Raw genomic sequence first — 25,260 nt, forward strand, 5'->3', positions numbered from 1 at the left:
TACTTAACTTTAATCCATAAATGGTGAACATCGCTCTTGAGGGTACATTATTCATAATCTCAATAGTAACTGGTAAAGGCGCCTTGCTAGGTCGTAGCAAATGACGTAGCTGAAGGCTATGCTAACTATTGTCTCGGCAAATGAGAGCGTATTTTGTCAGTGAACCATCGCTAGCAAAGTCGGCTGTACAACTGGGGCGAGTGCTAGGAAGTCTCTCTAGACCTGCCGTGTGGCGGCACTCGTTCTGCAATCACTGATAGTGGCGACACGCGGGTCCGACGTATACTGACGGACCGCGGCCGATTTAAAGGCTACCACCTAGCAAGTGTGGTGTCTGGCGGTGACACCACAAATAGAACTCTAAACTCACCATGTTTGCATTTTGAACTGTACAAACGAAATATGAGTTCCCCTCTGGTCACACTACACACGTCTAGGTGGTAGTACAGTTCGTTCCATACGTTCTGTAGTGACATCCTGTCAGTGGTCATCACAGAAGCATTGATGCATTTTGTGAACTGTTCCAGTGTTCTTGTTAGTGGGGGGTATTGAAGCTCAGTGCTTTTCTGTACTATCAAAGGAAAAAGGCACAAGGTGTTAGGTCAGGTGACCTGGGCGGGCAAGGGATCAGAGGCACATCATCTTCACCACTACAACCAATCCAGCCATGCAGAAGTTCACCATTTAGGTAGTGATGGACATCAATGCTCGAATGAGGGGGCACCGTTCTGTTGTAATATGATATTTTCATTATCAGCAATCGGTCAGCTGTGGAAATAACCACAGGTGCAGCATATCAAACAAGAGATAGTTGTTCCAGTCTTCTCACAGAAGGAAAACGATCCATACGACTTCATCTGTGTCATTGCACAGAAGATGTTAATTTTTGGCTAATCTTGTTCATGCATCACAATTTTGTGAGAATTTTCAGTGCCCCACACTCTCACAAAGTGGCGATTGTCGTTTCCAGATAAATGGAAGGTTTTTCATCTGTGAACATCAGCTGGGATGCAATATATTCTTCCTTGAGTGCTGCTGCATCGTAATGCAGAATGGAAGCCACCAGCCATAATCTTCCAGTTTTAATTGTCGAACGAGCTGCAGATGGTGCAGTTTGAAATGTAACCTTATTCGCAATATCTTCCGTATACTTTGCTGCAGTATTTCAGGTCATGGCTTGCATGGACTGTTGTCATGAGCATGAATGCAGAAGTTGTTAACACGAAAGCTGCCACAGTAGGACATATCAAAGTTTGTAAGTGTTGGAACAAATAGATTGGTCGTTAATGTACACATGTTTCTTACAGACATAGTTGAAGACATTGCATCATTCTTCCTATGGTGCAGTTCTAGTGCTTTCTAAGCTTTTCTGTTCTCTATTGAGTGTCCATTCCCCCAAGGTGCAATGAGTTACATGTCTTAAAAGTATCTGACTTTGTCCTCCAAATGATAGGTTTGGAAAGTGTTTAAGAAATATCTTTCTTTACTGTATTTCATTAACTGTAAATGCTTTGTATAAGCAACTAATATTAAGATCAGAGCCGAGGTATTCTTTAGAAGACTTTAATGAGTCTACACCTTTGTTATCAAGGTATGACAGTTGACCCATCTTCAGTTTATTGATTAATGTAGCAATCCTCCTCTTTGAAACACAAAATACATCCATAAATGTTTTACAGCAGGGTCTGGAATGACCTCATTCTCCATCAGGAACCACGTTCACTACACTACATTGATGACGTCTGTCCTCCGGTTCAGCATATTTATCACTGCGCTGCCTGGAGTGTGGTAGTATTTTCATTAAATCCAATCGAAATTAGCCTTGCTTAGTTTCATTTTGCATATAGAAGTCATGAAATAAATTTGTTCTTAATTCATTTGACAGGGACTTGTATGATTGGCTACATTTGCAGTTCAACTGAAATGGGAAAGAGTACCTACTTTAATTTCGATATATTGAAAAACAGTTTCTTATTAAACTAGGTACATTTCCATTCCATGTGTTTCACTACATTAAATACTTAAATGCATATGTTCTACACTGTTCCCCTGTCACATTGAGTCCAACATAGTTCCAAAAAGAATGGAACCATACAGAGTATAAATTGGATACCTCCCTATTTTTTACATGTTTTGCTGGAATTGTATTCCCAGAACTTGTGGTATATTCTGCCCCTTTAACTCGTGCATTGTGCTGTCGAACTTTCACAGGTAAGCAATGTTTTGAGACATTACTAGCATGCTTTTGTTTCTCCATAGCAGAAATGTGCCCACAATACATGACAACAATATTGCAACTATTAAGTACTCATGTAAAACTGGTGTAATGTAATTCACTGCTGACTATCGAGCACGTTTAGAATGAAGAAGGCTGTGGAGCTAACATGTACGCCATCTGTTGGTAACTGTTAACAACTTCTTACTTTCATCAGACGATGAAGCGCTTCTAGTATAATATACTTGCGTGCATATAGCTTCTTTAGAGCAGATAAAATCAATTTTGAAAAAAGTGGCACTTAGCATGTTTAGAATGTTGGATCTTCATTTATCAGTGCAGTATTATCTTTAATTTTGTTTTTCATCCACATTATTTGAACTGTCCTATTCACAATCTGTGCACATTTTTTATCATTTGAAATATTTCTTATTGTTCACTGCGACTGTCATTCCTAGTTAATACTTCCCATTCACTTTTAATCTTAATTTCACTGTCTACCAGTTTGCTCCTCGTACATGTGTGAGTTTGTCTCATCGTAACAAAACAACGAGATGTCATCACATGGTAGGCATCATAAGGAACGGTGCCTTGTTGCATTGTCCATTGTCAAAGTGTTGTAGAATATCTGCAAATTAGTTTCCATGAATTTAAAATAAATAAATAAATAAATAAATAAATCTTATGGGACTTAACTGCTAAGGTCATCTGTCCCTAGGCTTACACACTACTTAACCTGAATTATCCTAAGGACAAACACACATACCCATGCCTGAGAGAGGAATCGAACCTCCGCCAGGACCAGCCGCACAGTCCGTGACTGCAGCACCTTAGACCGCTCGGCTAATCCCGCACGACTTCCATGAATTGAGCAAATGATGTTCACTACACAGGTTTCCAGAGAACGTGACTCTTTTCACATTGATTAACAACACAAACATTATGATGACCAGATAAAGGTTCACATCGCATCTTTTTATGCAAGTAGGTATTTCCGACTCTCCACTTCACTATACACAGATGTGACATTAACGACGTAATCACTACCTGAAAACACAGTCCTTTTTGTTACAGCTTTAGCAGAACACAGTGGCTACAGATTATGTAAACAGTGCACTGGCTGCAGCTTACGTAAGTAGTGCACGTACTCGAGGTTTTGATATAGTCACCAAGATAATTAAACACTAAGTGCATAACACGATACCAGTCCAAAGTAAACAAACTCTATTGATTCAAAAGGAATCAACACAGTCATTACTTGATAAAAGTACATCAGATAATCTATGCATTCACTATGTGATCAAAAGTATCTGGACACCTGGCTGAAAATGACTTAAAAGTTCGTAGCTTCCTCCATTGGCAATGCCGGAATGGAATATGGTGTTGGCCCCCTCTGAGGCTTGATGACAGCTTCCACTGTTGTAGGCATACATTCAATCAGGTGCTGGAAAGTTTCTTGGGGAATGGCAGGCCATTCTTCATGGATGCTGCACTGAGGAGAGGTATCGATGTCAGTCAGCGAGGCCTGGCATGAAGTCGGTGCTCCAAAACATCCCAAAGGTGTTCTATAGGATTCAGGTCAGGACTCTGTGCAGGCCAGTCCATTACAGGGATGTTATTGTCATGTAACCACTCTGCCACAGGCTGTGCATTATGAACAGGAGCTCGATCGCCATCCCCGAATTGCTCTTCAACAGTGGGAAGCAAGAAGATGATTAAAACATCAACATAGGCCTGTGCTGTGATAGTGCCACATGCCAAACAACAAGGGGCCCAAGCTCCCTCCACGAAAAACACGACCACACCACAACACCACCGCCTCCTAATTTTACTGTTGGCAGTACCCACACTTGCAGATGACGTTCACCGGGCAAGAACCATACCCACACCCTGCCATCGGATCGCCACATTGTGTACCATGATTTTTCACTCCATACAACATTTTTCCATTGTTTAATAGTCCAATGTTTACACTCCTTACACGAAGCAAGGAGTTGTTTGGCATTTACCTGTGTGAGTGTGGCTTATGAGCAACTGCTCAACCATGAAATCCAAGTTTTCTCACATCCCACCTATCTGCCATATTACTTGCAGTGGAACCTGATGCACTTTGGAATTGCTGTGTGATGGTCTGGATAGATGTCTGCCTGTTACACATTACGACCCTCTTCAACTGGTGGCAGTCTCTGTCAGGCAACAGATGAGGTCAGCCTGTACGCTTTTGTGCTGTACGTGTCCGTTCACATTTCCACTTCACTATCACATTGGAAGCAGTGGACCTAGGGATATTTAGGAATGTGGAAATTCGCTTACAGACTTATGACGCAAGTGACACCTAATCACTTTTATCACTTTTGAAGTCCGTGAGTTCCGCGGAGCGCTCCATTCTGCTCTATCATGATATCTAATGACCACTGAGGTCGCTGATGTGGAGTACCTGGCAGTAGGTGGCAGCAAAATGCACCTAATATGAAAAATGTATGTTTTTGGGGGTGTCCAGATACTTTCGATCACATAGAGTGTTGGTGTGTACATAGTCAAAAGATTTTCATGAAAGTATGAACTATGTAATTGTATGGATTCCACATAGTAATAGTCAGTTGTAACTTTTCAGTACAGAGGTCAACAATGTAGAGATCAATTGTGAAGTGAAGAATTGACTTTAACACAATCCGGACTAGCCACAAGATCTCACAAAGGTGTAGCTGATGGCAAACATTATTAAGAATACCAGCTGAGATGATGCTCCTTCAATAGCTCACCTTAGAATTGATGTTTTGGGGTGAGGTGTGCTATATAGAGACTGACATAAGAACATATTTCTATTTTGGAAACAACATAATCATTTGAAAGATGACCAGGTTATATTTTGTTACTTAGAAAGGACTGTAAGTATCAAGAGTAATTTAGTTTATGAAGTATGTTGTGGGTTAGCATATCAGGTAAGTTTACAAAATCATTTTGTACGTCTGTGTTGGGGATACACTATTTTCGAGTACAAGTGCTGTATTGAAAATTATGGCAAATTACGTAAAAATCTCAATTGTGTAATCAATAAGTGGAGTATGTCATCTTGTACCTAAAAATCAGATCAATAAGAGTGTAATGGCAAAGGTCAGAATCTAATAACCAAAGAGAGAGAATCTACAATGGAAAATGTAACTGGTCACAAATTTTAATGTTAATTATCTCATCAGCTAATTTGTTTCATATAATTCAAAATATTTTACTGGGAATTTTGGATGTTGGTCTTTCTAATGGGTGGTGTCATTGCGATCAGAGCTGCCAATTAGCTCAGCGGAAACTTGCTCTTGCATGTTGCATTAAGAAGTTCATTTATCCACATTTTTTTAATTAACAACAGTTTCATGAAGGTTTCCTGTACTACAAGAAGCAGCACATCAAAACTAAGACTCAGAACAATAAATCCAAGTGAAACTCATTTTAGTTCTTGTTTTAAAATATTCATGCATGTGCTACATGCACATTATTTAGGCAATTGTATGAAAAATGGAGTAGCAAATACAGGAGAAAAATTATTAAAATATTCGGTCAGATGGAGATAAGGTTCCAAAGTAGTGCAAAGATTAGAATGTTGCTTTAAATGTTGATAAAAATAGAATTGTACACTTTGCAAAATGCAAAAAACATAGTATCTTGTGGCTACAAATATCACTGTCAAGGGAACATCACCAACTCAGCCTCATATTTTAAGGAGGGAAAAAAGCAAACTTGCAAGATGTCAGCCCCAGGAGTTGATTCTGCACAAAAATTGGGACTGTAATTCTGATAGTATGCTGTTATGACTTTCTGAAAGTACAGCTGTTAAACTTTTTGCGTGCAATGGCTATTTATCACTCCCTCCACCTGACTGCAGCGGCGTAATGCCCGAGTGTGAAGTACTGTACGGCCATGTGACAACCAGAGCTCTCCTATTCACGGAAAGTTGAAAGCGAGGGGAGAGGAGAGGGAGGTAGACACTTCTGCTCAATGTGTTTTGAAGTCTTGGTCAAGGACAGTCAAGTTATTCTGTACGGAAAATAGTAAATAATATGAGTGATAATATATCAGCCTCCCACGCGTATTCAGTCAGTATTATTTTAACAGTATTCTCATATTGATATTCTGCCTCAAAATAATAATTAATGAACCTAAGTAACTGAAGAATGGTTATGAAATGAAGTTTGATTTTTGATTTACCATTTAATCATATTGAAGGGTACTTCACTTTAACAGTGCCGACCTTAAAATCCAAAGAAAATAATTTATAATAGTGATGTTAATTATTAAATTGTGCAGCATTACTACTTTGACAACACACTAACTCTTTTCATTCATTCACACTGCATTTGTGAACCACAACATAAAAATGTTCGAAACAGAGAGGTTTGTGGCACCAGCTATGGGTTAGAAGCTGCACACGTTGACACAATGAACAAAGCATGTTACCAATGTCAATACAATATTTCACTAATCTTGTATTCATATCCATAATCCAATTACAGTTTGACTCAGTGCGCAGCCAAGTTATATCTGTTATTGCCGCCAGAGATGGCAGCTCTGTGTACTAAATTTTGCATCTTTTGTACCCCCAAATCACCTACAAATTTGGTTGTGTATCATTCCTACTATATTTTATATGCACCATAAGTAAAATGTCATTATTTATTATCTGCCCTGGTGTTGTAATTATAATGGACAACAGTGTATAACAAAGTCCATAACAAAGACATCCATGCAGTTTTGTGTACTTTCGGATAACCAAACAATTCTATGATTTTCTTTCACATCCCAGTAAGCATAATGGCTGTCAAAACTCAAATAAGAGGCAAGAGGAATGAGTGAGTATGTGGAGCAGTCGAACCTCACCTACTCCAGATTTATAAAGCCTTTGTATGGTTGGGTTTGATTATAGTTGAAATTTTATGTTTATAAAGCTTTTGTATCACAAGAAACTCCGTAGAGCCCATCATGTGGCATGGAGGCCAACCATAGGCCCTTTTAAGACAATTCCCATTACCAGTCCGGGAGCCACCACTTTGCATAAAGTAGCAACTCGTCATGGTACAAAAGACTTACAAAATTTACAATATTCCAGTCACATGCGTATGTCACCACTGTTCACCCATCCTCCCAATGGAAGGACATTTTTAATCTTAACTTGCAAACTAGGACATCTGTGAGATCGATGCAAAGAACTAACTTCTAGCAGTATGTGTGGCAAATAATAATGTTTCATGTTCATTGAGAGCCTCAGAATAATTTTAGATGTATTAATAAAACTGGATTGTGTAGTTTTTGAGTCTTCATTTTAATTTTAGATAAGGACTGCAAATATGTTACGATATGTATAGATGGGTTAGTGTGAGTGGACACATTTGACTGCTCTTTGGTTCTCCCTGACCTTGCCTTACTGATTCACCTGCCTAAACATTACTAGGTGTGAAGAGCAGTGCTATATGCAGTCCTGGAACACTGGAGGAAGTGAAACATAGTAAAGGAAAAATTTTCTTATTCACTTTAATTTAATTAGTGCTCTCCAAACAATTTATTAGTATATTTTGCAGAGAAAATATTGAAATAATTAGCATTCTTCTACCACAGAAACAGAAAAAGATTGTGCCAGTTAGCTTTGTATCAAGGTACATTCAGATTCAGGTAAAGAGAGCAGCCAAGGCATTTTGTCAGAAACATGTTACAGTACAATGTGCTGTTTACTATGGGATGTGCTGAGGCAGAATTTGGTGGGCTGCTGATAGGTAGAGCGAACTGATGGGCAATAAGCTGTGTTTGGTTAACATGACTGCTTGGCAGTGGTGTGATTTCTTCTGTCACACAGGGGGATGAAGTAACAGTGACCCATCTTTGTATATGGCATTATTCTCTAGCACACGTCTTTACGAGAGGATCCATCTGTGTGTTGTGTTTGTGATAGAAGCATTTCAGTACACAACATCTTAACAGACAATTTTACAGGGCCAAAGCAGATTCAGGAGGAAGCCTATTCTGTATATTTCAGCTGTTGACAAAAAATGTGTGCCATGCCTTTTAAAATTTTGAGTACTGTCACAACATAAAACTCAGAGCTTAGTGGTTTTAGTATATTGTGGTGTGAATGTAGTGGAGCTAGAGAAAGAAGATCCCTGGCAGTTGCAGTGGGCTGGTTGCATCTGCTTTGCGTGTGTATCTCAACCAATAATGTAACATAATTTTCTATATGTCTGTGGTGCAATGTCTCAGTGTTGTTGCATCTTTTTGGACTACTATTGTTTTTGCCTGCAGCCATTTGCACTTTGTATTATAGCAGATATATATAGCTCTCTCTCTCTTTTGTAATGTGGTGTTCAGAAAGAAAGTCGCTTGAATTTGCTGTAGCATTTTAATCTTTGTCTCTTTTAACTTCCACTTTCATCATAAATTGTATGAACTGACATAATCACATCTCTCTCTCTCTCTCTCTCTCTCTCTCTCTCTCTCTCTCTCTCTCTCTGTGTGTGTGTGTGTGTGTGTGTGTGTGTGTGTGTGTGTGTGTGTGTGTGTGTTTTTAGGGAAAAATGTTGTACTTATTTTTGTACAAATTTTGATCATTTTAACCACTCTCATTCTTTATTACTGTGGGTATTTAAGATTCTGGTGCCAAGAACTCCACCCCATATATATATATAACTGGAATGCGTCTATTGTCCTCATTCTACATCATAGTATACATTTCTTATGAGACGTATTCGTTAGCTTATTGTTAATATTTAACATATATGTTTTTAGGTTTATGATGATCAAGCAAACAAATTTGATCTCAGTAATTTAAGAAGAGAGATTGGAAATTGGGAAGTTCGTGCAGAAGTCCACGGAAGAATGAATTCAACATTTTTCATAAATGTCTGCAAATCTCTCAATCCTGTACGGATGTGCAATTTTAAAGGTAATATTTTCTTCCTTATTATTCATTTCTTTCCATTTCAATTCCCCGTGTAAAATTGGATAGTTTTGTAATGTATATGTAATTTCTGCCATACGCACTTCATTGTGGAGATTAACAACATTCTTTGAATGGCATGGATATAATACTGGAAAATATAATACAGTAAGTACAATATGAATGCGTTATCGATACCGTGTAAATAAAAAGCCTATAAATCAAACTACAAATACTGGTCCAGTTAAAAAAAAAAGAGTTACCTTTCATGATTTAGATTCATTTGCACAAGGAGTCATTTGAAAATACTGTGCCTCTAGCTTAGGTATTTTATCCTCCTAAAATTAAAAGAAAATTACTACTATAATCATATTGACATTCCATACAACATTTTACCTGTGTACAGAAGAACAGAGGACTGTGTATAATGTATACTGCTACTTGTCACACAGCTAATGAGTGTAATAGCCATTATCAAGTGATGTGGCTGTATGTGATGAAATACATTCTTTGAAATAACAAATATTTATTACAAGAACCAAATGAAATACAACTTCCAAGAACAATGTCTCCTCATCTTGAGAACACCAATGTTTTGAGGGGAAGGGAAGATGAATGACAACACAGTCCCATGAGGCTGTAAACTCAAGCCATTCTCCTGATGAGCAGCAAGTGCTGTGATGACACGGTCCTACAGGACTGGGAACTTGCAGCCTGTCAGATGGTAACAACACACTCATACAAGACTAGTTGCTTGTAGGCAGTCAACTGGTGTCCCAAGAGACAAATACTACAAAGTAGAGCCCTTGAGAGGAGCTGGTGGAAATGCTATGCTGGACATGGCTTACGGTGAGGGCGTGGTGACATCTTGGTGGGCAGTGGCAGGTGTGATTCGTTGTGCAGACTCAAAGCGTCTGTCAATCGTTTGGAGCTTGGGATGTAACTGCCCACTGAGGGGCGGAGTGCTGACCTCAATAGCCACCTGCAGGAGGATACATGCACAGTATCACATGAGCACGTGACCATGTGTACTAGTGTTGCAGACTCCTCTGCTGCCTCCCTTTAAGGGGCAAATGTTCACTTGGGGGGGGAAAAACAGCATTTCATTTTTTTACCCAGGACAAATGAAAAATAAATTATTTCTTGTGATTTACTGGTCTTCATTATATTTAATGATGAATGTAACTTAATTTGCTTTTGTTTGAATTTACATATTTAAAAAAATCAATGCAGTTACAATCATAGTTAAAAATAGTCATTAATTCACTTTTTCATCAAATTTGAGGTACATTTATTTTGTACGTCAGTCCCTTTTAACGCCATTTGTGAAAAAAACTATTTCAAAAAAGCAGTTGGCAGTAGGGATGCTAAAGATGAACCTTAAGACGTGAAAAATGTTAGGGATTTCATTCTTGGAAAATCTTCCATGATTTTCTTCCATTTCTCAATCACACACATATTTCTGTCATCAAAAGACAGTACCATGTCCAGGCTTCTTTTAATTGTTTGAAATTTTTCGAATAAGGATTCTGTGTTGATTGATCCTTAAAAGTTCCACAATTTCTTGAAAATGTTCATAATTTATTGGTGATTTAAAGTTTAAAAACAGCGTATTGGAAATGATGTTTTTTTTCTGAGAAATCATCTTGTGGTAACAGATATCCTACAAAATTGGTGTATAACTGTAGAAAATCATTCCAAATAGATTCTTTTGCATTAGTGCTTAGTTCACCCATTATTTTTCTTGCCTTACTTCTGTAAAAGTTGTCTTTTATTCTTTTCGTGAATCCTGTGCATTTCGGCATATGTCTCGATAACTGACAGAGACTCTGGGATTGTTATTTCTTCCGAAAACATTACGTTATGCAGAAACAACAAATACAACAAAGATTTTTTTTCTTTTCTTCTTCTTGTTCAAATGTGCTTCTGTTTATTAATAAATGAGGACACTCATTGTGGTCCAGAAAATGAGGTCTTAGCGCAGGCCATATTCTTAATACTCTTTTGACAGCAGGACAAAGAGATAAAAATCTTGTGTTTTATTTCTTCCCATTGCATCTCATTTGCTTCAAATTGAAGTTGCAAGTATGCTCTTTGTTTCACAGATCTACTGAAGTGACTCCATATTTTCAGTATCGGACTTAATGCATGCGCTCCCAGTTTATCAGTACTGAATTTTATAGCATTGTGGAGAATATGGATGGAGCAACCAGCTTTTGACAGTTTTATCATTTTCAGCTAAAATAAATGTAAAAATGTAATGGTTTCTGCTGAAGTTTACATTAGTGTTGTCAGCGCGAGTACCGAAACTTTATTTAAAGACAATCCATCCTATCTTCGAAACTTGATACACGCTTTCATCATTACATTCTACAAATTCTATTAGATGGTTTACAACCCCAGTACTCTAATCAAAGTAGTGTTAGCAAATTGGAAACATTTTTCTACTGTTTTTAATTGCTTGCATCTGTTGCTATAGAAGAGTATGGATTTTTTTTTTCCTTGGATGGTCTTTAAAATATTTTTAACACAGTCTTTGGCCAATACTCTAAAACTTTGAGCAATTTTTTAGTCACTGCAGGTATATGGCAGTAATTTGTGTGAAGAATCCATACTATTGTAACTAAGAGAATGCTTTACCTTATGATAAACAGATGCGAGTTCTATAGCAGTAATCTTGTCTGCCTCCAAGGCAGGTGGTTTAGGCTTCGAGAAATGTTTAAATAAGGTACTCGATACTCTTTTGCTAACGACAGTATTGTGAGATTTAGTAGATGCATGTTGTTTTACATCAGGAAAGCCTCCATGAGCACTCGAGAAATGTTTAATGTACAAATCACAGTATGCCTTGTACAAATTTTCTTTTGCTTGTCCTAACCAAAAATAACTATTTTCCCAGTTCAAATTATAATTAGTAAGCTTTTTGGCTTTCTTAGAAGGTATTGCACCTGTTCTAGACAAATTATCTGTGTCACTGTCATTTAAATAACTCATTTTGTCTTTAGTTTTAGAAATAATTCACAAGCGTAACTCGTTCGACACTCAGTTCTCGCAAAACTATGAATGAAGTTTTAAACTAGAATAACAATCAAGAATGGAATTAAAACATCCTTCCAGTATTGTTAACACATGTTGACATGGCTTTTAAATGAATTAGCAAACAAACGAAGATGTTAAACACAAAATTGTGGAAAGAAAGTTCGATGATAATAAACAAGTAGAAGAATGTAAAACAGACAGACAGACAGAGGGAAACAGATGTGTGGCACCATGCAAGAGATTGCTGAATGTGGCCCTCCTCTCTATCACCCACCCCGGCATTATCATAGACTGGTAGCCGAGCTAGTTGTATCCTCTTGTGATGTATGCATAGATAATATGTGCTGCCAGATTTAGTGCGAAAGATTTCACAATAATAATTGAACAAGTTTGAAATATGGGACAGTGCCTGTCTTGATGGGACATTTAAAATTATACAGGATGTCCTGGAAAATATTGGATGTCTGGCAACACTAGTTTGACTTGCATGACAAGTTAGTGATAAGGTATTGCCCTCGAATACCGTGGCAGCTGCTGGTAGCTTGACTGTACAACATGCGTGTAATTGTGGTGGCCGAAATAAGCAGGAAGCAGTCCTGCATACACTACATCCTTACCCAATAAAAAAGATGTGTTGCAACAATCTCAAAGAAGTGCCACACATAAGGCAGGAGGCACAACATAGCCATCCAAACAACTGAAACAAAACAACAGTACATTCAGCTAGTATGTAAATGTGTGCCTGAGAAGTGATCAACATATGGTTAATCACTTTAACACAACTTTGCATCCTACAAGTATTGAACAGAACCAAATGTTATACCTGCAAAGTACCTCAGACATGACATGAACAAGTGAATAACAATGCAGGTTGCAATGAACAAGATTACTGAGCATGGGGTGTAGGACCCGTGACATCTGATACACAAGAATAACAAAAGCACACAAAAATTGTGTAATAACTTTCAAAAGATAAGCGAAAGGCTCATGAAGTTACTGAACCAAAGTATTACTGTATTTACACGAATCTAAGCCGCACTCGAATCTAAGCCGCACCTGAAAAATGAGTCTCGAAATCAAGGAAAAAAAATTTTCCCGAATCTAATCCGCACCTGAAATTTGAGACTCGAAATTCAAGGGGAGAGTAAAGTTTTAGGTCGCACCTCCAAATCGAAACAAAGTTGGTCCATTGTAATATGAGACACAATTTAGGTCGAATGAATGACGATACAGCTACAGTAGTTTGGTTCGTGTCGTAAACTTAGCAGTTAAGCTTTACCAGATAGCCATTGCTATGCGTCAGGCGCTCCGTCCGTATTTATACGGGTACCCTTCCTTTTTCATGTGCTTCGTGTGGTTTGAACTGATTGCTTATTTTTCTTTGATCTGATAAGCGCCGTTTTCTTTGTTATAGGTGTTTTCGTCACTCTAAGCTGGAAATGCATTACTGTACTGTGTCATGTATTCTTTGTCGCATTCTGATAATGTGTGTTTACAACCTGTCGCTGCTTGCGGCATGGCTCGCCTTTGTGCACACTACCGCCGCTCACAATTTAAAAAAAAAGAGAGGAATCGTCTCATTAGCGAAACAATTGCAAGAGACTGCTATTTGTTATTACTTACACTGCTGCTTTCTTTGATAATGATCAACAAGAACCAAATAATAGAATGCGTATGATAGATGATGTTCTGAATGAGAGTTTAGCAAAAATCGACATGGCGCAGTCGTAGTGACTGTTGGTGGGCAACCTTTATTGGAGAAAGAGGAACGATGGATGTAAATAAGGCTACACCTCGTTATTACGCATAATGAAATATGACATAATGAGCCTACCTTGTCAGTTTATAAAACTTTGCCCTGCACGTGCGCAGAACTGAATTCAACAGGTGAGCCGAGCACACTGACTACTCATAGACTGTGAGATCTAAAAAGCGAGCGAGGCAAGTGTGACAGCACTGTCTCTGCCAAGCAACGATCAGCGTTAATTATGATATTATTAGTAGCGCTGCGTTTGTTGACCCTTTAAGAAACCATGAATGACAAGACATATTAACCAGTCTTACTCCAGTAATCTGTTGCAAGTTTCTAGCTAATTTTACATGTACAGTACACCATCTCAATTATAAAGACGAAAGATATTAAGGCCACCGTGCTCATTGACCAAAGTTCTGAAGGCTTTGCCACCTTTTCGTTCTAGTTTATTCCTTATCAATTTTAATTAAAAATCTAGATTCTGTACCAGCGTACATGCTGATTTACTTCTAGAGGAATTATTTACCCACTTAATTTTAAAATATGGTTTTACTTGACATCCAGTATATCGATAATGTCGCTTTTTTTGTATCCCTCCGTAACTAGAAACGTAATAAATGCTGTTCAGCTGTTATTGTTGTCTTCATGTTATATTTTCTTGCTGTTGTTTGACGTATTTGCAAGCCCTCTCTCCATATTTTTCTGCTAATCAAGTCCGCAGTAAAGGAAACACGCTGGATGATAATTCCGTTTGTACATGCCTTGTAAAACCTATTTAAGGATTTCCATTCTGGAGTAGTTCTGTATATTTGGACCATGGAATCGGAACGTTTGCCCTTGAACTTTTGCGTGATCCGATGGCTGTAGAACTTAGATGTTGCGGAGTGCACTCTAGTAACTGCTTCTGTATTTGCAAATGTTTATTGCAAAGATAGAGCACAAAAACAACCTGAAACGTGCTAGCTACATGGTAGTCTATGATCATCTGAGGAACATGCTACTCTGCTCAATAAACTTGTATTTCAAGACTCTTGCTCCAGACTTTTCTTCTTTAATTATTGACCAACTTACATAATGTTTTTGTTTACCACTTGTCTACCAGTTATTATTTTCCTGTAATACTGTCTCGATGTTTTTTTTTCTTTCTCTCTTTACATATACTACCAAGTTATATTTTTTGGCATTGGATATATAAACAGCAATTGTTTTACTTGTATTTAATCACGCTAACAGCGGCTGTATTATTAAGGCGTTTCACGGTGTTGGGATTTTGAGCAGGCATGTAACAATGTTAGCTGCTGAAAGCGATGACTTGTCTTTCGTGTGATCGATTGCTGCCCAGTCAGGCAGAACACAGAATGCTCTCAAAGATCCCTAGACCTTGCTGTGAGTGCTCGCAGCCTTATGTCAGTGGGTGGTTAAATGTTGTACAGTATATTCGGAGTTTCCAATGAAAACAATGTAAAAGCTGTTGCATCACTCTTCGATAAAACATGGCCCCTACCACAGCTAAGTACAAACTTCACTATGTAAAGGTTCTCCTAAATCGCTGCAGCCATGATCACAAAATAAAAACTAAATAAATTGTGTTATTGCAAAACAGTTTATGGAAAGGTTAGGGGTTTTATACTTCCGAGCACTTTAGGAAATGAAATCCAGCAAAAAACAATGCGTTTTGGAAAGATCTTTGATTTGCATCGGCATTTGAACTGCATGTTTGCATAATACGAAAGTATATGTATGAAATACATCAAATACAGCAGTTTAGTTTCCGAAGCATTCTTAGGATCCTGCCTGACCATGCCCTCCGAGAAAAAACAGCAAAACATTGTTAATGCTTTTTGTGAAGATATTGTGTACTTACATTACTTTAACCCATTAACCTTTTGTGTTTGTATGGACGTGCTACTTAACAATGATGCTGCTACTGTTTGAGTACATAACATGCAATCTCTATTTTAGACCTTCGGTAGCTACCATGCTGTAACTTGTGGAATTTGTGTATATACTTTCGCAATATGAAAATAAGCCCTGTCCATAGTGCATAAGCACTGAACAAGGCCCATGAGAAAGACAGGCCACGGCGTGTATGTCACGAAGGACAGCCTGAGCTCGCTCGTTCCCTTAATGTAGTGGGTAAAATGCGTTTCTAAATCTGTTAACTCGCAACCAGGTGTGTTGCATACTAATGAGAATTGCATCTTGTACTGGAATCCGTTATTATGAACTCTTACTGATTACTGTTCGTACAACAAAATTTAAAATCAATTCTTGATAGAAATGGTATAACCGCTCATTTATAGCATTTAGTCTCTTCTTCGGAACAGTTCTCCTTTCATGGAAGATGTGGTGCCTTAAGCAACTGATAATCACTTTGGCATGATTTTAATTGCCAAATTAGAGCCTGTTACTAGGCCTATAGACTTCCTATTATTGTAGGACTAATAATAGTGCATTCCAATAGACAATGCAATTCTCGTTCGTGCATACACATTTAGTTATGAGTTAGCCGGTGTAGAAACACACTTTGCTGAGATGAGCGAGCTCGGCCTATCTTCGTAACGTACGCGCCGCGGCCTGTCTTTCTCGTAGGCCCCGTGCTCTGAATAATTGCCATCATTCGCTAGCGAGATCACGAGCTCTGAATAACTGCCGTCATTCGCTGGCGAGATCATGTGACGTGAGCTAAGACTGGCTGACAAAAGTGCATCACTCAACGCAATCTCCATTTTAGACCTTCGGTAGCTACCATGCTGTAACTTGTGGAATTTGTGTATATACTTTCGCAATATGAAAGTAAAGCTCTGTCCATAGTGCCTCGCATCAATTATCTTTCCAAACGCATTATTTTTCCTGTTTCCTAAAGCGCTGGGACATCTCACTATTCAAAGGACTGAAAGGTTTTACAGCTCCGAGGGAAAGTATACTGTTGCTTAACACGGATGTATTTTCACCCGCTTTATACATAATTTTATCCGAGATAAATTATGTTTTTAACTGGGAAATCCGAGAAAAATCCGGGAATTTTTTTTCCTTGTCCACGTAGACACCCTGATACAAAATATAGAGTGCTGTACTACACAACTGCTAAACAACAACATTGCAAACAACCTGACTGAAGGTGGCGCAACTTGCTACACACAAAAATTCTGGGTGCCCAGTCTGGATGCTGTTCAGGACCAAGTGCGCTTGAATATTGGGGAAGATTGCCCAACATTAAGAAAGAAAAAATGCCACAAACTGTTCGGCCGGAGGTGACTATCGCACCAAAAATACTCGTATAACCGTTCCACTAAGTACTAGAGTCCACAAAGAACTGACAACACAAACAAGAAATTTCTGCACCTACACTGGCAAGAAAATGAGTGCGGCATTGTATAACTTGTATGCCATAGGCCATAAAATGAAACTCCAACTGTTGGTAGTACAGGTCCCAGTCCTCTTTCTGAGCGTCATGCATCTGAAAATTTGCCGCAGTTGCGGTAGCGGCATGCCGAGATGTGGCTGTAGAAGTCGAAACCTGAGTGAGCTGAATTACACCCTGCAACAGGGACTGAATTTGCATGCAGTGTGTGTGAATGACTGGGGACAAAGACAGCTCTGATGATGGAACAAACTTGAAAAGACAAAATGATGTTTGAACCTCAAGCAAAAATACGCTGCCAGTTAACTGAAACTTGAATTTTTAATTACTTCAAACAACTAGGACCAACAGCATCAGTTAAGAGAATTCACACTTATAAAACACAGCACCTGGACTAGGCATAAGAGACAACTGCTAAGAAACTTATTTCATTTCAAAAGCATGCATATAACGAGAAACTTGCCTTGTAGGAATCGCAGAATACGATGAATACTATTACATGCAGACTGTGTGTTATTGTTGTTGTGGTCTTCAGTCCTGAGATTGGTTTGATGCAGCTCTCCATGCTACTCTATCCTGTGCAAGCTTCTTCATCTCCCAGTACCTACTGCAACCTACATCCTTCTGAATCTGTTTAGTGTATTCATCTCTTGGTCTCCCTCTACGATTTTTACCCTCCACGCTGCCCTCCAATACTAAATTGGTGATCCCTCGATGTCTCAGAACATGTCCTACCAACCGATCGCTTCGTCTAGTCAAGTTGTGCCACAAGCTCCTCTTCTCCCCAATTCTATTCAATACCTCCTCATTAGTAATGTGAACTACCCATCTAATCTTCAGCATTCTTCTGTAGCACCACATTTCAAAAGCTTCTATTCTCTTCTTGTCTAAGCTATTTATCGTCCATGTTTCACTTCCATACATGGCTACACCCCATACAAATACTTTCAGAAACGGCTTCCTGACACTTAAATCAATACTCGATGTTAACAAATTTCTCTTCTTCAGAAACGCTTTCCTTGCCATTGCCAGTCTACATTTTATATCCTCTCTACTTCGACCATCATCAGTTATTTTGTTCCCCAAATAGCAAAACTCCTTTACTACTTTAAGTGTGGCATTTCCTAATCCAATTCCCTCAGCATCACCCAACTTAATTCGACTACATTCCATTATCCTCGTTTTGCTTTTGTTGATGTTCATCTTATACCCTCCTTTCAAGACACTGTCCAAATGTTCAACTGCTCTTCCAAATCCTTTGCTGTCTCTGACAGAATTACAATGTCATCGGCGAACCTCAAAGTTTTTATTTCTTCTCCATGGATTTTAATACCTATTCCGAATTTTTCTTTTGTTTCCTTCACTGCTTGCTCAATATACAGATTGAATAACATCGGGGAGCGGCTACAACCCTGTCTTACTCCCTTCCCAACCACTGCTTCCCTTTCACGTCCCTCGACTCTTATAACTGCCATCTGGTTTCTATACAAATTGTAAATAGCCTTTCGCTCCCTGTATTTTACCCCTGCCACCTTTAGAATTTGAAAGAGAGTGTTCCAGTCAACATTGTCAAAAGCTTTCTCTAAGTCTACAAATGCTAGAAACGTAGGTTTGCCTTTCCTTAATCTAGCTTCTAAGATAAGTCGTAGGGTCAGTATTGCCTCACGTGTTCCAATATTTCTACGGAATCCAAACTGATCTTCCCCGAGGACGGCTTCTACCAGTTTTTCCATTCGTCTGTAAAGAATTCGCATTAGTATTTTGCAGCTGTGACTTATTAAACTGATAGTTCGGTAATTTTCACATCTGTCAGCACCTGCTCTCTTTGGGATAGGAATTATTATATTCTTCTTGAAGTCTGAGGGTATTTTGCCTGTGTCATACATCTTGCTCACCAGATGGTAGAGTTTTGTCAGGACTGGCTCTCCCAAGGCCGTCAGTAGTTCTAATGGAATGTTGTCTACTCCCGAGGCCTTGTTTCGACTCGGGTCTTTCAGTGCTCTGTCAAACTCTTCACGCAGTATCGTATCTCCCATTTCATCTTCATCTACATCCTCTTCCATTTCCATAATATTGTCCTCAAGTACATCACCCTTGTATAGACCCTCTATATACTCCTTCCACCTTTCTGCTTCCCCTTCTTTGCTTAGTACTGGGTTTCCATCTGAGCTCTTGATATTCATACAAGTGGTTCTCTTTTCTCCAAAGGTCTCTTAAATTCTCCTCTAGGCAGTATCTATCTTACCCCTAGTGAGATAAGCCTCTACATCCTTACATTTGTCCTCTAGCCATCCCTGCTTAGCCATTTTGCACTTCCTGTTGATCTCATTTTTGAGACGTTTGTATTCCTTTTTGCCTGCTTCATTTACTGCATTTTTATATTTTCTCCTTTCATCAATTAAATTCAATATTTCTTCTGTTACCCAAGGATTTCTACTAGCCCTCGTCTTTATACCTACTTGATCCTCCGCTGCCTTCACTACTTCATCTCTCAAAGCTACCCATTCTCCTTATACTGTATTTCTTTCCCCCATTCCTGTCAATTGTTCCCTTATGCTCTCCCTGAAACTCTGTACAACCTCTGGTTCTTTCAGTTTATCCCGGTCCCATCTCCTTAAATTCCCACCTTTTTGCAGTTTCTTCAGTTTTAATCTACAGGTCATAACCAATAGATTGTGGTCAGAGTCCACATCTGCCCCTGGAAATGTCTTACAATTTAAAACCTGGTTCCTAAATCTCTGTCTTACCATTATATAATCTATCTGATACCTTTTAGTATCTCCAGGGTTCTTCCATGTATACAACCTTCTGTTATGATTCTTAGACCAAGTATTAGCTATGTTTAAGTTATGCTCTGCGCAGAATTCTACCAGGCGGCTTTCTCTTTCATTTTTTAGCCCCAATCCATATTCACCTACTATGTTTCCTTCTCTCCCTTTTCCTACTGATGAATTCCAGTCACCCATGACTATTAAATTTTCGTCTCCCTTCACTACCTGAATAATTTCTTTTATCTCATCATACATTTCATCAATTTCTTCGTTATCTGCAGAGCTAGTTGGCATATAAACTTTTACTACTGTAGTAGGTGTGGGCTTCGTGTCTATCATGGCCACAATAATGCGTTCACTATGCTGTTTGTAGTAGCTTACCCGTACACCTATTTTTTTATTCATTATTAAACCCACTCCTTCATTAACCCTATTTGATTTTGTACTTATAACCCTGTATTCACCTGACCAGACGTCTTGTTCCTCCTGCCACCGAACTTCACTAATTCCCACTATATCTAACTTTAACCTATCCATTTCCCTTTTTAAATTTTCTAACCTACCTGCCCGATTAAGGGATCTGACATTCCACGCTCCGATCCGTAGAACGCCAATTTTCTTTCTCCTGATAACGACGTCCTCCTGAGTAGTCCCCGCCCGGAGATCCGAATGGAGGACTATTTTACCTCCGGAATATTTTACGCAAGAGGACGCCATCGTCATTTAATCAGACAGTAAAGCTGCATGCCCTCGGGAAAAATTATGGCTGTAGTTTCCCCTTGCTTTCAGCACCAGTACCAGTACCAGAACAGCAAGGCCATTTTGGTTAATGTTACAAGGCCAGAGCAGTCAATCATCCAGACTGTTGCCCCTGCAACTACTGAAAAGGCGGCTGCCCCTCTTCAGGAACCACACGTTTGTCTGGCCTCTCAACAGATACCCCTCCGTTGTGGTTGCACCTACGGTACAGCTATCTGTATCGTTGAGGCACGCAAGCCTCCCCACGAACAGCAAGGTCCATGGTTCATGGGGGGGGATGCAGACTGTAACAACACAAAAAGCAAGAAAGTGTTACCCCCACAGAATGACCTAATACACAAGTAAAAATACACTGAGTTGAAAAACCACACTAACGAACTTGAAAACATACCCTGCTCAAGAAATGAACTAATACTCATTGAAACACCAGAACAGGCTTGAAGATCAAAACACTAAACCTATTACCTCGTGACCAATGTCAAGAAGAGAAGACAACAGTCCTGTAGGCACTAACACACATGAACACATGAGAATCAGACTCTTTGCCAATGTAATGTTATTTACCGAATAGTGTACCGTATTTACTCAAATCTAAGCCGCACCTGAAAAATGAGACTCGAAATAAAGGGAAAAAAAATTTCCCGAATCTAAGCCGCACCTGAAATTTGAGAATTGAAGTTCAAGGGGAGAGAAAAGTTTTGAGCCGCACCTCCAAATCGAAACAAAGTTGGTCCATTGTAATATGAGAGACAATTTAGGTCGAATGAATGACGATACTACTACAGTAGTTTGGTTCGAGTCGTAAACTTAGCAGTTAAACTTTACCAGGTAGCCATTGCTGTGCATCAGGCGCTCCGTCCGTGTTTATACGGGTACCCTTCCTTTTTCACGTGCTTCGTCTGGTTTGAATCGATTGCTTATTTTGCTTTGATCTGATAAGTGCCGTTTGCTTTGATATAGGTGTTTATATCACTCTAAACTGAAAATGCATTACTGTACTGTGTCATGCATTGTTTGCCGCATTCTGATAGTGCGTGTTTACGGCCTGTCGCCGCTCGCAGCATGGCTTGCTTTTGTGCATGCTACCGCCGCTTACAATTAAAAAAAAAGAGGGAGGAATCGTCTCATTAGCGAAACAATGGCAAGAGACTGCTATTTGTTGTTACTCACACTGCTGCTTTCTTTGACAATGATCAACAAGAACCAAATAATAGACTGCGTATATAGAACATGTTCTGAACGAGAGTTAGGTGAAAATTTTTCTCCATTTGAGAACCTTTGCGGCCGCTTCTTTAGTACATCAAATTCTGCACAGAAATTAGTCATCTTAGATTTAAAAATCTAGTCAATTGCCGTGCTTCATTTCTGACTGTATCACTATTAGGCATAAGAATAATACGTATATAAACATGACATGATACGTATATTCTTCCGCGTTTGCTGTTGTCTCACCCTAGTTTCGTAGTTTATTAGGCAGATGGGATTTAAATGAGATAGCAGCAAACACGAAAGAATACATGGCAAAATGTTTATATTCGTATTATTCTTATGGTGAAGAGAATACTGCATGTGATTCACATTTCAACAGGTTCCTATTACCAACCATCTCTTCTCACAGGTAGGAAAAAATTCAGAACATAGAGTTGGCCATATTGACTAACATCCCAAACAGTCTTGGCAGTCAAATTTACGGAGTACATTGAAATTCTGCTACATTCGAAGATGAACAATACGGAATTTGTATTTACTTCGTTGGATAATGTATGGAAATGCAGTAGTTGAAACTCCGGCGGAGAAAAAAAAGCTCGTCTTCTACCGTTTTTTAAAAATTTATTTACTGATGCAGAGGTTTTGGCGCCAGTATTTATCTTTGTGCCTACAAAGCATGCCTATGTAGCGCTACATATATTCGACGGCAGAAGTTAGTTGTGGCGGCACCTACCAACATTTTTCAGAACTTCTGTGTGCATTGCACTCGATTCTAAGCCGCAGGCGGTTTTTTTTTAATTACAAAAACCAGAAATAAAGTACGGCTTAGATTCGAGTAAATACGGTAACTGGTTGTAGTGAAGTTCACTCTTCAAACTAACAACTGTTTATTATAAGAACCAAACTAAATACAACTTCTGAGAATAATGTTCACGCAACTTGAGAACAGCATTGTCTTGAGCAGGGAAGATCAATGATGACACAGTCCAATGAGGCTGCAAACATGTAGCCAGTCTGCTGATGAGCAGCAGTGCTGTGACGACACGGTCCTACAAGACTAGGAGCTTTTAGGCAGTCAGTTGCTAATGTCAAAGTCCTTCATGGCTGAGAGCTCATAGGCGGTCATCTGGTGAGCAGCAAGGTGCCATATCGACACGGTCCCACAAGATGATGAGTTTGTGGCCAGTCACAACGAATACTGCAAAATGGTGCCCTTGGGATGGAAGTGCAGTGCTGGACGTGGCTCATAGTGGGATGACACCTTGGCAGACAGCGGCAGGCAGGGCCTGTAGCAGAGACCCGTAGTGCAGACTTGAGGTGGCTGCTGTTGATCACTCAAAGTTCGGGACATAACTGGTCTTCAAGGGTTGCAGCACCGACCTAAGTAGCCACCTACAGAAGGACACAGTGCGCAGTATCATGTGAGAATATGACTGCTTGGACGTAAATCAGTGCCCCTGACTGCTGTGCTGTGTTTTTGTGACTTGTACGCCACATAGCGGATAGGCTGTTGCTCCAGATGCTGTGACGGCTGCTGAAGGCTTGAGTGTACACAGTACCTTGCCTCTTCTGTTTGCAAACAACCTCCTGGGTGAGGCAGGGGCCGTACCTAACCAGCAATAAATACATGTAATTGCAATGGCCAAAATATGCAGGGGACGTCCCAGCATGCACCACAAGAAGAATCTTCAGTTCTTGAATTTCAACAAATGGCAGCTTCTTTAACACATCTGCACAGAATGCAGAAGCCTTTCTTTAGTTATAGCCAAGGAGGAAAGATTTACATGGAAATTACTTTGCTGTGTTGTATTGTGGTTGTGTAATAGAAACCCATTTTTGACCTTGAAACAAAATTCATAAGCAATAGACATACTGGGAAGTGCATATGAGAATTGCACGGGTGTAGGAGAATTTGGAGGAGCTCTGTAAGATGTTGTATTATTCACATTGTGCAAGTGTAGCGTACACCATGGAGAACTGTTTTGTGTATTCTTGAACTCCAGCTTAGCCTTCATAATTTTCCTATTCTGCAGTCTTACTTTCAGCATGTGAGCTATTTTCCTGCTTTCTGAGGTTGATACTTGACCATTTACTTTTTCATTTCCACAGTATAATCCTGTCGGCTGGGTAAATGTTGACTATTACTTCCCAGTACGTATTTTCCTTTATGTGTTTCATCAACAAAAATATTGGGTTTTATAAAAGAAATAGTGAATACCGTGGATATGATACTAGGAGAAAGCACGATTTACATGGTGATTGTATAAACCTGGCTATGGTGCAAAAGGGTGTTGTACAGTTACCTGGTGCAAAAGCTTTTAATGCTCTCCCTTCAGATATTAAAAGCAAATTTGACAAAGATTCCTCTTTTGGGAAGCATTTGAAGCAATTTCTACCGGATTGGTCATTTTACAGTTTGGAAGAGTTTTTAGCAACAATGAAAAAACCTAATAGATCTATGGACCAGAAATTTTGAGTGTGATATACCATAGTGTAAGTTTGGACAATGATGTGGGTACCGTACTCATGTAAATATTCATAGTTATTTTCGCTTTAATTCTATACATATAGATTGTTTACTGACACACTCTATATCCTTGTGAGTTTGTCACAGTTGGATCGATGGAGTAAGAAATAATTGAATAACAGACATTTTCAGTATGGAGCTATTCAGATGTAGGTTTTCTGCTGTTCCTTAATTGCTGTGGTTTCTTAGTTGCTTAAAATTTACGGCTGTATGGTTACTTTTAGTAGGAGTCATCTAATTCAGCCTCCAATCTTGTCCATTCTGGGCTTGTGTTCTCAACTCTAATAGCCTCATCACTGGCAGTCTTATTCTTTGTACCACAAAAGATTTCTGGCTTTGTCAGTGTGGTCTGTACATTATACATACCTTTTCGTAGGTGCCTGTTTTACATTTTAGAAGATGTAAACTAAGCATGTCTTTTTGGATGCTGCAACAGCACCTGTGTTTCCGGAACAGATTGTGACAGTGGGTTCCACTTGTATATGCAAGCTGCAAAATTCTTCTTAAGGTACTTTGTTTGCACAAACATGTTTCAGCACATTTGTGGGTTATTTTATTGAAATCTTAATAACTAGGTTGTGAGGCTTTGCATGACCTCCATCAACTACTGATCTGGTAGCTTGTCATAGTTTGTGTTTTCATACATTCCAGCTAGCATACATTTTTCTCATGAAGATAGATGCCTAAAAGCATATTATTATTATTTA

The 25,260-nt window shown here is 39.1% G+C and overlaps 1 protein-coding gene across 3 annotated transcripts in view; it reads left to right on the plus strand.

The window, feature by feature from the left end:
* LOC124611079 (cation-independent mannose-6-phosphate receptor) overlaps positions 1-25,260 on the plus strand; it is a 619,359-nt gene that overhangs the window by 77,203 nt on the left and 516,896 nt on the right. For all 3 annotated transcript variants that reach the window (XM_047140214.1, XM_047140213.1, XM_047140215.1), the window contains exon 6: positions 8,981-9,137. In XM_047140214.1, the coding sequence (XP_046996170.1) occupies positions 8,981-9,137 (157 nt within the window). The remainder of the gene's footprint in view (positions 1-8,980; positions 9,138-25,260) is intronic.

Source organism: Schistocerca americana, chromosome 1 (genome assembly GCF_021461395.2).
Source record: "Schistocerca americana isolate TAMUIC-IGC-003095 chromosome 1, iqSchAmer2.1, whole genome shotgun sequence".
Lineage (NCBI taxonomy): Eukaryota > Metazoa > Arthropoda > Insecta > Orthoptera > Acrididae > Schistocerca > Schistocerca americana.